Genomic DNA, 14,299 nt, shown 5'->3' with positions numbered 1-14,299 from the left:
TTTAAAATATATTTTGCACATAAGGGAAATAGCCATCTGGGCAGGGGAAGAGATAGTTCTTTGGGGGAGGATAATGCTGGAAGTTTGGTTCTGGGAGCAAGCCACGTGACTTTCTGGTACACTTCAGGACGAGTCATGCCTCATCACAACATGCCTTCACCACAAGATCAGAGGACTCAAAGGTCAAGAGCCAAGAGCAGAGGTGCAACCACTGTGGACCTTTGAAGATGCAAAGTGTTGCAGTAACTTCTCGCAGTTGGATCATATCAATAATACCAAACTGTCAGGAAGCCACCTCTATTTTCACACATCTACTCAAAAAATAACATAAGAATCGGACTTTGGAAAGAGGTCCAGATACATACACACACACCACACACACACACATACACACACAAATACGAACACAAACATATGATGGTGATTACAGCCACAGAGAAAAACAACTCTTGAGAAGATGAACATATGAGCATCTCAATAGTATGTTTTCAACAATACTGTCTTAGAGAACATTACTGAAAAACCACACTGGAAATATTAACCCAAAAAGTTAAAAAAAAAGAAAGGTCATTGATGACAATTTGGTCATGCTTCATGCAACATAAAATAGCAGCAAAACAGGGTGAGGTCACATGGTGAAAGTTGAGGTACTTCCTACTGAGAAACATGCCCAAACAAGCTAGGAAAAAAAAAATAGAGCCATGAGTTCATCTCCGTAGACAGTACTCATTGAGTGAATCAAATGAGATAATCTGGTGATTCAGTAGCAGTGTTGCAAGTCTTTACTGAGTACTGCCTAAGAAATAAAATCGGCAAAATGTCATCAAAGAAAGTGGAAAGAAAGAGTTAGGTGTAAGGACTTGGTCTCTGTTTTGTGGATAAAAGGACATGAATCTGCTCTACAAACTGGAAACCAGACACAGAGAGAAGGGGGTCACTGGGAATGTGGATGTGGTATGTAGACAAATGGCCCCACAGAGTCTGGTGGACACCGAGACACAGCAGGACAGGACAGAAACAGACACCAAGGGCCGGAGACACACGTCCTCCTTTTCAACTTTAATATCACTTGTTCCCATCATTGGTGCCATATCTGAAAACAGAATTGATGGTGCCTACTTTTTTTTTTTTTTTTAGGTTTCCTGCAAAGAAGTTAGTGCGTCATCAAAGGAATCAACAAATCAAAGAAAAGCAATATGCTACTTTCAATGTTATGTACTCTGGGTGGAGAGGGTTTTAAAATAGGTAAAAATACATAGATATATACTACACAAGGGAATGAGATTATATATACATGTACACACAAGTATATGTATATATAATCTCTATCTTCCTGAATTCTTGACAAATGGTTAGTCCTGTGGTTGGAAGTGAAGATAGAGGGTGGAGGTTGGGAGGAAAGTTAACGAAGAGTGCATACCGCTTTCGGCTTCTGCAAAACGACAAGAAAAGAATTTAAAATCAAACAATTTGATAATAAATTGACTGACACCAGAAGGAAAGAAGGAATAAAACCTTTGTTTCAAATTATTCGAAGGATGCATGTGAAAACAAGGTTTTTCAGCAAAGCATGGAAACAGTATCGTGGGGTGAGACAACAAAGGAGGGAGTTAAATAGGTTGGAGGCAGGGGGTGGAACGGAGAAGCAGGATTCTCTGAATTTTAACACCTGGTGACTTAGAAAATGTGAAAGGACTGGAAATAGGGAATTTTAAAGTGAAGGCAAAAGTCAAAATTATTATCTAGCAGTGTCAAAAATCTCAATTATTTTAAATATGGACATTGCTTTTGATATTAACCATGTTTTCTCGTAGGCATGATCCACATTCCCTCAAACACACCTTTTTCCACAAGAACCAATGTGCTTCCACACTGAGACCAAGCCACATTTGAGATCAAAGCTGGCAACTGCACATAGAAAGCCAAAACAAAGCCAAACAAGTTCTTTTGCCCATTTCTTTAAAAAAAAAAAAAAGAAAACTAAAAACTGCCTATGTTTACAAACACGGCTTTGTTGAAAACATCTCAGATTTGTGAATTCCTTGGAAGATCCCTCAAAAAAAAAAAAAAAAAGATTTTTCTTCCGGGAAAGCTCTGAGTTATTTTTCTTAGACTGGTGACAGGGGATTCACACTGAACCATTAACAGCCTTTCTCTCTCCCTCCTTGTGACCGCAAGGTGGCAGGTGGGAGATGAGTGGTCAAGGTTCAGGGTGCTGTGAAAATTATTCCAGAAGAGTTGAGAGACACTATTCAGCATCAGTCACATCATGACACTTCTTTGAGAGATACACAAAAGTGATAAAGAGATAACACTGAGGTGCACAGAGATTTACTGACTTGGCAACACGAAGAATATCATTTGCAAAAACTCAGGATACATGTTTCCCCTACACAGGGACAGGCAAGTATTGGCAACAAGATAAACAAATGGTGATCCCAGAAACAGCTACTTTGAATTGCCAGGACTCTCAGTTTTCCTGCAAACAATATTCTTCACTTTGCCAACATGGGATAGAAAAATGTATATCTATATACATATTTGCGAATGGCTGCAGCCATGTTCTACATGTGGCCACCAAATCTACCAGTCTTTTCTTCCTTTTGGTTGATTTGGATTTTCAAAATAGCTTCACATTTGATCAGATTGACTTTGTGAGTAATCTGATCTGGTGGTTAAGGTAACAGAAAACATTGGATCGATTTGCTTCCAATCCAGTGTTTTTTTGGTCATGGAGACACATATTGTACATTTGGAAGTCTGGCTTTATTAAGTCATTCATCCAGATAATGGAAACTCCTTAAATGATGATAGCAGGAATCTTTGAGACCTGCCCTGCACTCTGCTCTGTTATTAAGGCACATGTTGGAGGGAGGCTGCACTCCACATTTCTGCAGGAGGACTTATTTACTCTAGCTGGGAACAAACCAGGGATGTCATTTTAGAGGACAAAAGCCTGAGCATTTTTCAATGAGCTCCCTTTCTCACAAAACTATCGATAAGAACTGGGGAGCAAAAATCATCCCTATTTTATCTATAATATATACAGTACTCCATCAACAAAATTCCTTGTTAATGTAATGCTGCCTTCTTCCAGCGTGAACTCATATATTGACTGGGGTGTTATCTATTTCAACCAGACCCAGTCCCTCATCAGTCTGATTTGTACATAATTAAGTGCAAAATAAATAAATAAAGAGAGCCCCTGCCTCTGAGCCCTGCTCTCCTGGCTAATTTACATGAAGCTGATATTCTGCCACCTGGATTTCAGTTGCACCGGGAGAAGCACATATGGTACACAATAGGCTGCTTGTAATTTGGCTATCAAGAGAGCTGGTATCTCCCATCACAGCTCTGCCCCTTGCCTGCTGCAAAGAAGGCCAGAGTCCACCTGCTTTTTGCTCACAGAGGGCAAAAAAGGGCTTTTAGGATGGGGTCCGCCCCAATTTTATGCTTCGAGAGTGCAAAGTACAAGTTGGCATGAGTGCCTCCTCCCTTTCCCCCATGAAACACTCTCTGAATGCCCATGGGGCTCCGGAGGCCAGGTGCATTGAGGACAGAAGTGTCAGTGTCTGGGGAAGCATGTCCTGAAATGTGCCGTAGAGACACAGAAATGTGGCATCAGGGTTCCAAGCAAATGAAAAGTGTGTAAGAGGGGAGAAGAGGACTCCGTGTTCTCAGGTTGCATTCTCACCGTCTCCAGTGTCAGCTGACCCCTGAGTCATAGCAAACTTACCGGCTCTCTCGGTTGGCAGACTTGTACTCAATGGCTATCATTAGGAGCTTGAGCTTCACAAAACACAGCCTGCAATGAGATGGAGAAACCTCCCAGTCAGTGCTTCTGAATAACCAGAGCCACATAACAAACACTGTTACAACCTCTTCATCTCCTAATGCAACTATTATCCCAGGGACCTTCCTTCCATAGTTACTGTGCCAAGGGGTGTCTTCCCCATCAAACCTGATTATTTGCAAGTGATAAGGTGCTGAATGTTCAAAGTGAAAATTGTACTCAGGTCTGGATGTCTAGACACAGATCCCAAGCAGGGATTTGTGCCGGGGGATTTATGCTGGGCCAGATTCATTAGTTACTCAGTCAGGTAGTAAAACGTTAACTGCAGGGGGAGGGAGGTATTTGGAGCAGCTGGACTTGTTATTTGGATTCCATTTTGGTCTTTTGTACAAATGGCTCAGATTGTTGTTCCGAGCAGACCCCTGTGTGCTCAGAATGATGGCAATAATCTTTAGCCTCCATGTAAGTGCCCAGCACGTGACTAGGCACCTTCACTCCTGACTCCATCCAAGCTGTCTCTCACCTCATCTGCCCAGTGCTCTCACCCACAGCCCAGGCTGCTTTGAGGCTGACAGCTCCTGCCTCCGCATCTCTACCCCAGCAGGTTTCCTCTCCTCCTAACCCAGGCTCCCAGGCCCAGGGCAAAGCTAACCTCCCCTGGAGGTCTTCCCAGCTACTGCCACCCTCTGACTTCTGGGAACTCCTTCTCCACCCTGTCTGTAGCTATGTCACCTAGCTTTAGTCGATTTTATGCTAGCTGTGCTTGCTCCCTATGGTTTCATGAGTCTCTGAACTTTGTCTCCTCAACTGGGGTAACTTCTCTAAGAACATGGGACTTGTTTGCAATCCCCCAAACTGCTATACATGCAACCACGGATACTGAGAAGCTCAGTAAACAAATGGCTTCCCCATTTTCTCAGAAAATGATCAAAGGTTCAGCGAAATATTTACGCATAAAAAATGTTTACATATTAAGATCGTATTATTTGTACAAAATGAAAATACTGAAAGCAATCTATTGATAAATGTCCAATAATACAGCAATGGTTAAATAAAGTATCGGACAACATGGTATTAGCATTCAAAATGACTTTTTGATGACTAGTACAATGTGTAAGATCAACAAATAACATTATGCAAACATAAACATGCAAATGACATGATGCAATTAGGTGAAAATATACATATATACTCATATAAATAAAAACTCACAAAGAAAAGAATGATATGTTTCCACTCTGAGCATTATCACTTAAGTTTTAAGAACCTGAAAAAACTGCAAGGGGAAGAAGGTGCCGAATCACAGTTGAGGGCCTCCCTAAGGTCTCACCTAATCCACATAATATACCTAAGATGGATATATTACCCCAGTTATTCAGATTTCCATTGAAATCTTTATATCATAGGTGATGTATGTAAGGTACAGAAAATCCATGTACTTGTCCTTGTACCTTGAAGGACATCTTCATCCACTATTTTCTATTGGGAAATACAGGCAATAAACAAATATACAAGTGAATACATAATAACTTTTCAGATGATAGAAAGTACTATGTAGAAAATATAACACCTAAGAGGACAGAGTACCAGAAGGTATGTCATCTATGTTGGTCCAGGAGGTGACACTAGAGCACAGAGCACCAGAATAGGATGGAAAGAGGCAGGGGGTCTGCAGAAAGAGCCTTCTAAGAAGAGGACACCACAAGTGCAGGGTCCTGAGGCAGGAAGGAGCTAGAGAGCCTTAGGGACAGCAATAAGGCCAGCTAGGCTGCAGCTCAGTGAGCAATGCTGACAGAGATGGTGATCAGTTCAGGTGAGAGCAGGATAGTGAAGACTTTGATGGACACAGCAAGGGGTTTTCAGTCTATTTCAAGTGCAATAGGAGGCTTTTGGTTAGCTTTAAATAGAAATCAGGCATAACCAGGTGTGCTGGACATGTGGATGTGTTGCTTGCAGGTAACATGCTAGGGAAGGTCTCAAGCTATCTGATGGGAATGAGACCGACCGCTCATTCCTACATGTGAGGCCTTGGTCCCCAAGTACTGCTGTCAACAGACAGACAGATTTCAAAGGACCACTTCCATGCAAGTGTACTTGGGCTCTTCTGGTGATTTGCAGGTTTTCTGATTCCTGCCAACAAACACTAATGACTTGGACTTTGTGCTGATTATGCAGTTTGCTGAAATATCAACCCATGTATCCAACTACAGCTGGAAAAATGCTCTTCTTAATTTATATCCCATAGAGCACTACTAGCATGCACCCTTTATGGGGCTATTACTTCTGTGCTTAAATTGTTTAAAATATCAGATAGCTTATGCAATGTTTGTTGAACCAAATTACCAGATTAAGTAACCACTTTCTAATGTGAATAGCAGTTAAATGCCAAAAACTCAAGGAGAAGGCTGACCTTAAGTTAGCCTGGATCATGAAAAGGCCAATTTGTTGATATTCCATGAGCAATGATTTGGGACTCTGGTGGTTCATGGAATCAAGGATCTTAATTGCTTAAAAGGATCTGATCCTACTGGTGAGAAGAGAAGAAATGGATCATAGTAATAAATGATGTGTTCCTAGCTCCTGCAATACCATTTACCAACCAGATATAAAAAGAAAGGAGTTTTCTAATGCAGCAAAATCGATAAAATCTAAGTGGCCTTGTGTACATTCCTTACCTAGCAGGGGGTGGAACAACAGATCTCTGGGTTTTCTTTTACAACTTTCAAATCCATATGTAAGGTAACTCTAAACTGCCTTATAGAAGCCTCTTTTAAAAAACACTTTCACTCAAAATAAGACTTTTGCTTGCTGGCCAAAGGAACAGAGAGAAGAGGTACAGAATGATGAAAACAATGTGATTCTCTGCCAAGTCTCACATCACAGACTTTCAGATTCAGGAACTTCAAGATTGGCTAGCACTGCCCAGTAGAAAATTCAAGGTCCAAAGAGGCTGGAAAGTGACAAGCTCAATGTCAAATGTCAAATACGTAAAAAAAAAAAAAAAAAAAAAGCAGAAATCAAGCAAGTTGTTCAAGGTTAAGGCGGATTTTGTGTAGTAATGCTGAAAGTGGAACTCAAGTCTCAGTACAGTGTGATTAACAGATGCTTCTCATAAAAACAGAGGAAATGAAGGGGTGGCCACAAGACCAATATGCACACATATTCTGTTGGTAAGTGCAGTGTTTTTTAAAAATTGGAATTAGAGAATAATAAGCCATTTCATATAAAAATTATCTTTTCAGTTTTCCTTGAAAATCAGATGTGGCCACATTAGAGGCACATTTTCTAAATGTCTAAAAGACTCTGGAGTTTTGAAGCACTTATCCCTCTGAATGGGACTCATAATCTTCACTGTGCCACAGTCCCCACCACTCCCTATTACTCAGACATCTTACTCTTTATTGCTATTTGCCTATCGCCTAGAGGCATCTAAGTTTTTGACAGCTGCTCTAAGAAGCTTTCTCTGGATGTCTACTAAATACAAATCTTAAGTAATTTACAATTTATGCTGGAAACATAACTATAGTTTAACACAGTGTCCCCCCTTGTGTTAAATCAGGTATTTCCTTAGATTATTCCATAGGGAATTGGCCAATATCAGGTTGCTGAGCTTAGGCTGCACCTAGTGGGGGTGCTATGTGGAAGAGTAAAGAGGGGACTGGCTACATTATAGTGTGGTGCTCAGTGTGTGCTCATCACTCAGCCCCCTAGATTGAGCTTCTTCAAAGCAAGAGCCATGCTTTGTCTATCTGGCATTGAGCACAATGCAAAAAAGTAAGCTTTTAATAAGTGCTGATTAAATATATTATGAATGAATAGTGAGCAGAATTTCCTAAGTTGCTGGTATGATATAGCAAAGATAAATTGATAAACTAGGAGAGTCTAGATTAGCAGAGAAGGGAAGGAAACAAGTGTAGAATCATGAAACAAAGTGCTTCTTGTCTTACTCAACAGAAGCAGAAAGATTGAGAAAAAGAGGTGTAGAAGGAAATAGCAACCTTGATATGCTCTGGGAATTTAGTTTCAGCCCTCAGTCCACTAGGTGAAGATGTAAATACAATTCTAAGGTACAGACTGAAATCTCTATCCTGGATACCCTCTACAGATCCTGTTATAAGGGATTCATTCCCAAGAGTAAGCCTCAAACAACCTAGAATTAATATCCTGAAGTTAAATATTTTCTTGCATCATTAGACACCACTTTGTAAAGCAAAATGGGCTTTGCTCATCCAGGCTTTCTAGTCATTTTTATGATTTTACTCACTCCATGGCATCTCAGTGTCTACAAGACTTGGGTGGGATGAGAAAGGATGCTAGGGCGAGGTAAAGGATAGGAGGAAGCAAAAAAGTCTTCTATGTGATACATGGGGAAAAATCAGTCATAAGTTATCAATTCTTGGTTTCTAAAATAAAATGTCCCAGTATGTCCAATGCAGGAAGTTGTTGCCAATTGCAAAAATAATTACAGGGGACTAGAAATGACTTCTTTCCTGGAAAAAAAAAAAGTCACTTGTCACAAAAAGGTCTTAAACCAGCAATCTGCAATAAAACTGTTGCAATAACAAGTTAGATTGCTTTCTTGATAATTATTAAGTAGAGGTCTACCAAATTTGACAACGACATTACAATGCCTTTTTTTTTTTTTTACTGCCAACATCATCTGTTAACTACAGTAGTTTCAACCCAGATGTTCCTGAACAAAGGCTCTTAAGAATTAGAGTCCAACTGTTTCTACCTACCCAGAGGGAAATAAATTGTTCTTGCCATTAAATCACCCCCTTGACTAGTAAGATTGCTTGCTGTGTGAATTAAGCACAGAAACCTGTCATAGAGATTGCACCTTCTATAATATGCTCAGAAAGAGTATGAAAAGATGTGGTTTGGGGCGGCTGAAGATGACTCACCTCAGGTGAGGTGGGTGAGCACAGAAGACGCAGGCAGCCCTTACTGTGCCCTCTAAACCCAGCTCTACCTAGCACAAGCCCCCCAGGAATGTCAGGCTGACTTGTAATCAGAGTAGATGCGAATGTAAATACTGCATATTGGGAAACCAGATCTAAAGAATCTAGGGATAGAATGAAAAAGATTCTCATTTAGAGCTTTGATTTAAAATGACAGACTCTTGAAATGGAAACATCTAGTTAAAGAAAATTTGGAACAGCAGGATTTGTAAGGCTCTGGCACCAAGAAAACAAAAGTGATTTAAAATGTTCATGAAGATGTTGCACAGATTCCATTTCTCAAAAGATTTGACAGTGCAGGAGTATGAAAGTTTTGGAACAACCCCAACCTTAAACACACACACACACACACACACACACACACACACACACACTCACACACATCCCCATAAGCTATGTAACATGAATTTAAAAATAATTACACCCTTTGATAGGGAAAATTAGCATTTGCCTAAAATGTGAATAAATGCATTTTTAGGAAGTTTTTCTGTTATTATTATTATTAATCAGAAATATACAATGAAAGGAAAAATTGTGTGTTTACTCTGTATACCCAGTACGAAGTCTAGCCCCTGGCATTCATCCCTTTTCTAACTCGACTCCCTTCCTGACCCTGCTTGTAGAGAATTCTAGATCCACCACTGCCTCTGTAAGCTTCAATTAAAGGCTTAATAGATTTTATGGTCAGTAATTTATTCACAAACATGTAGAAGGTTATTGGTCACCTTCTGGGTCCCTGTAGTAGAAATAATTATAAATACTGTATTCCTATCTGCATTGATATATATATTTAGTTACAATTGCAACACTCCCAAAATAAGTGGATGGATAGGACCAGTTCTTTGAGAATTTTTTTTTTTTTTAATTTGAGGTATGAGTCTCTCCTTAAGTCTCATAAAATGTTTATTCATGCAGACTGGCTGAATAAATCTACCATATAACAATAAGGGTGTGCTTGTTTCTTTCTGCTCCACCTTGAAATTTGGATGTCTTTCCCTAAAACCTAATGATTTCACAGAGCTCACATTAAACTAGCTCTGGTTTTCACAGCATAAAGAGCCCAGCTTTCTCTAGGTGGTTTTAAATTTTAAGTTCCTGTCCAGTGGTTTCACTGGAATGATCTGTCCATGCAAAACAACACAGAACGAGAACATGGTTTTCTGAATTTGAGGGGCCCTCAATCCAGGTGGATGAAGAATCTCCCCTCCCCACGTACTTGGACTAGCACAAAAGCAGCATGCTTACACCTGGACTTGGCGGTCGAAACTCTGCCCTTTAGCACAGGGGAAGATCTGATCTTTTCCCCAAGAGTTACCCAGGCATTAAATACTCCATGTCAAATCTGAATTTTAACTGCTCCATCAGCTGCAGGGGGACAGAGAGACACACACTGTATTATAAATACATCTTTTGTCCTAATCCCCTCTGAGCTGTAAAACCTGATACAATTAAGCTTTTATATTTTGCAAGTGATGAATGACTGACTTAATGTGCTCGCTGTGAGATGCAGAGCCTGGCATGCAGTGTTCTGGTAGTGGCCCAGGCTCTGAACCTGGGGTTTTCTCCTTCCCTCCTCCCTCCCTCCTCTCCCTCTGCCCTGACTTTCCTACCTGGAGGCAGGGGGTGCATCTTCAAGTTTGCAAGTCTCATGATAAAAACACTACAGCTGTTTCCGCCTAAAAACATCACATGTCGAAAGAAATCTGACTTGTATTTTTCTCCCTCTAAAGGGGAAATCAATGTGTTCTCCTTGGAAAATCTCAAAAAAGCCTGGGTATTCAGAGAGTTCTGTGTGATACCATGTGACTCCCTGACTCCTGATTTTTTTTAGCCACTTAGAATTATTTCATCCCTCTTTATCCCCAACCTCAATCCAACCTCAGTGACATCTCTTCCAGGAAGCCTCCCTTGGATACCCCCAGCCTCAATAGGCTCTCTTTCCCTGTCACTCTCAGAATCTGTCTCCAAAGGTGTTCATCCATCAGGCACTGATCAATGGGTGCTCAGCTCTCTTTGAGGATGGGTGTGATGTTCCTTAGCCAGACTGCAAACTCTCAGAAGGCAACAGCTGTAGACAAGCAATGCTTTCCTTGGCATTTACAAGTACCGTTTTTCATCTTTTCACATGCATATATTAGATCAAATCTAACTGCAGGTCCCTCTAGAGATGGTATCATGCTTGGCACAATAGCAAGAATATCCTAAACTCAATAAATATTTAGTTGATTTACTGGCTGGTGACTGGTGGCAGAATTTTCTAAATAGTAGAAGTAAATATAATCTGGAAGTAACTTGATGGGCAGAGGAGTGGTGGGAGAAGTAGGACAAGGGAAAAGGACATTAGCTAGTACTGAGAGATAAGTAATACCATTCCTATTTCAGAGATGAGCAAACCGGAGTAAGCAGTGAGTTGAGGGTCAGGCAGCTGGTAGTGATCAAAGGAAGGAGGCACACAGAGCTCAAATACCTTATCCCAAATCACATATCCAACAAGGGGTCTATCTGGGGCTTTGGCCCTGAGCCTTTTTAACACCACAGCTCATGATCCCTATAGGAACCATCCTAAATCAGGACCCTTTAGCAGCAAGTATGGCCTCAAATCCCTGTCCCTCACTTCCTGAAGGCTTGGCACTGGCCACCTTTACCCTCCATAGTCACCAACTGAAGAAGGTGGAGAGTGAGAGGAAAAGAGAGCTAATGGGCTGTTGGTTGCAGAGATCAAAAGAAGGCACCCTCTCCTTCAGATCCCAAAGCAACTAAGTCTTGGTGTTACAGCCACACAGATCCAGGGGCAAGCCAGTTATACATACCAAGGGGTGCTGCTGATTTTTTTTAAGATTTATTTATTTACTTATACATGCACTGGGTACAGTCAGAAGCGCGGGAGGGTGAGACAATTCTCCAGAGCCAGAGCGGGGAGCAGAGCAGGCAGAAGGACCAAAGTACACTGCTGAGGGAAGCAGCGGGTGGCAGGAGAGGTCTGTGTGCCATGTGGGACCCTCGCTTGGCAGCCGGGGATCGAACCGGCACTGCAGAGGCTGCAAGCAGCAGAGGCCCAGGTGCCAATGATTCTTAAAAGGAATAACCTATAGGCATCCTAAGGAAGGTTCAGAACTTACCCATCGTGATCCCCAACAGGTCAAGGAACCTCCTTGAGGACTGCATCCTGAATGGTCTTGCTTCCCCATTTCTCTTGCTTAAAGGACTGAATGTTTATCTGTTCTCCCCAGTCAGAAATTTGAAATGCCCAGCGGAAGCCTGGCCTACAGCATTAAAGTGCTCTGCTCCCCATGTCTTTTTTCCTGTACAGATTTGGATTAGGTATGGGAACTGGGGACAACAGTCAGTGGCTTGCCTGGCGTGGTAAAGCACAGACTCATTCCTATGAGATTGTAGAGATTCCTATGAGAATCCTATGAGATTGCAGAACACCCTGCATTGTGGAAGGAATGGTGGTAAGGGTACTCAGACATAGTCCCAACTCTGAATGTTAGCTTGCAAGATGTGGCCCACCTGTGAGTCACGATTGGCTCCAATCAGAGAGAACATTCCAATGACTGAGCCTAAGAGGTTTACCAGTCCGTGGTGCAGAAGGACAGGGGCAGTGAGGGTCCCCTGTCATCACACTTTAAATCAGAATCACCTGACTTGTTGGTAAAAATTGCAGATTTTCAGGCCTTCCACCAGATACTAAAATCTGAAAATGGCACCAAGAAATGTCTCCACTTAATCTGCTCCACAGGAGAATCTTAATTGGCCAGCTAACAGCCACTACAACAGCTTCCGAGTGCTGGCGACCCCTGCAGCAGGTCCTGGTTCTCTAACTGAGCTGCTAGGTGGCCTTGAAAGGGGCACCAATGCCCACTGAGTCTCAGTGTCCTCGTTTATAAACCAAGGATAGCGGTATTAATATGAACATCATGGGATTGTTGTCAGTATCAAATGAACACACTAAAAAAAAGGATTTAGAAATGATTTTGCATTTCGTCTCAGTTAGTTACTGTTTGGGGGATGAAACTGCATCTTGGGGTCACATGCATGGTGTAGCCAAAAGCTGGTGCAGAGGACTGCAAGTCTACAGAGCAGGCATCTCTCCTTTTGAAAAGCTTTAAAAGCTGCCTTGGGGGAGCCTCCCGTCGTCCTTCTCCTCCTTACCCATCCTCTTGAGAAACTAGCTCAAATTTCTCCCATTTATCTTGCCCCCTTATCTTTTCATAGGGTGACTCTCCCAGCCTTTGAGAAAACTCTGTGAGGTGATCCTGCCCTGCAGAGGGGCACCCTGCCAGCCCAGGGGAAGAGCAAATTTATTTCTTTTCATGCTTTTAGACATTATTGACTGCATATTGTTTTAATGTTGTGCATAATTACAGAAACTGCTCTGGAAATCTGTATATTTTATCTGTGCTTTATTATACCCAGAATATTTCCCAATTCTTTTTCTTCTGCGTGAACCAGCTTAAAATATATTTTGGCGTCCTTTATGTCATCTTGAAATTGAATAGCCAATTCTTACTGTAATGAAAATACTTATGTGCCAGCCCTGTGATATACAACACTACACTCTAATTACGGCTGTGCTTTAATTAACCTGAATTGAAGAGTGTTATCATTAAACTGCTGGTAACTTTGAGTTATGGCTTTTCTTTAATTTAAAGTAGAAAACACAGATAATTAAGCCTCCAGATAATCAAATGCTTGAGGAGAGCTTCAATGTTTTGGGATGTTCCTAAATCTCATTAAATGTCCTTTCTTTATTGATTATTTCTACCTCTGCTGTATCATTGTGTTAAACGAATAATAGCACCAAGTTGAACATATTCTCATTCACATCAGAAGTTTGTGGCTGTTAGTGTCATTTTGTGTTCCAGAAACTATACTGAACAAACACTGAATTCTTGGACAATGAGGTGCCTGAGAGACTTTCTCCTCCTTGGGACACGTTCTAAACATGGAAACCAATCAATGGAGACACTCCTAGGAGCTGCTAGTGCCTAGCTCCTGAGCTGGCCCCAATGGGCCAGAGTTGACACAGTCAAATGTCTAGGGGGCCAGGCCTAACCATAGGGATTGAAACACAAACCCTCTCTAGTGTAAGGACATCAAGGAGAAGAGAACTATACAATCCCTACTATGCAGTAATCTGGGCCAGTTAGCTCTTGGTAGGAATGGAAGGCTTCACAGATTTTCAAGAGAGGCCAGAAATCTAGCTTTTAGGTACATCCTGCCTATTCTGAAAATACTGGCAAGTAACATTTAAAGCATCAAATACTGCATGGGGCAAATACGTGACTTGAATTATCCCACGGGGGTATCCCCATTGCAGCTTCTGGGGAAGCAGTTTAACCCTCCAGTTAACCCCCTTATTATGAAGGGACTTGATTCCAAGGAACAGTGTCAAGGAAGCAGGGGGAAGCAGGAAGACCTGCTAGAGTTGAGGGGTCCCCTGGGACACTAATGTTAGAGGAAACCCTTGTCATCCCAGGAAAGTGGCTTCATCATTCCCCTGTTATTGTCCCTAGTGCCATAGATGTCTCCAGGCCTTGGG

General features: G+C 41.6%; 1 protein-coding gene across 18 annotated transcripts in view; it reads right to left on the bottom strand.

Annotated features, from left to right (window-relative positions):
• The window catches only part of KCNMA1 (potassium calcium-activated channel subfamily M alpha 1), a 696,711-nt gene that overhangs the window by 135,448 nt on the left and 546,964 nt on the right, over nucleotides 1-14,299 (bottom strand). For all 18 annotated transcript variants that reach the window (XM_054689909.1, XM_054689921.1, XM_054689920.1 and 15 more), the window contains one exon: nucleotides 3,737-3,805. In XM_054689909.1, coding sequence (XP_054545884.1) covers nucleotides 3,737-3,805 — 69 coding nt within the window. The remainder of the gene's footprint in view (nucleotides 1-3,736; nucleotides 3,806-14,299) is intronic.

The sequence above is a fragment of the Talpa occidentalis genome, unplaced genomic scaffold (assembly GCF_014898055.3).
Source record: "Talpa occidentalis isolate TD23 unplaced genomic scaffold, MPIMG_talOcc4v2.1 talOcc4.8, whole genome shotgun sequence".
NCBI classification, from domain to species: domain Eukaryota; kingdom Metazoa; phylum Chordata; class Mammalia; order Eulipotyphla; family Talpidae; genus Talpa; species Talpa occidentalis.
This window is presented reverse-complemented; position numbering and strand designations above follow the sequence as displayed.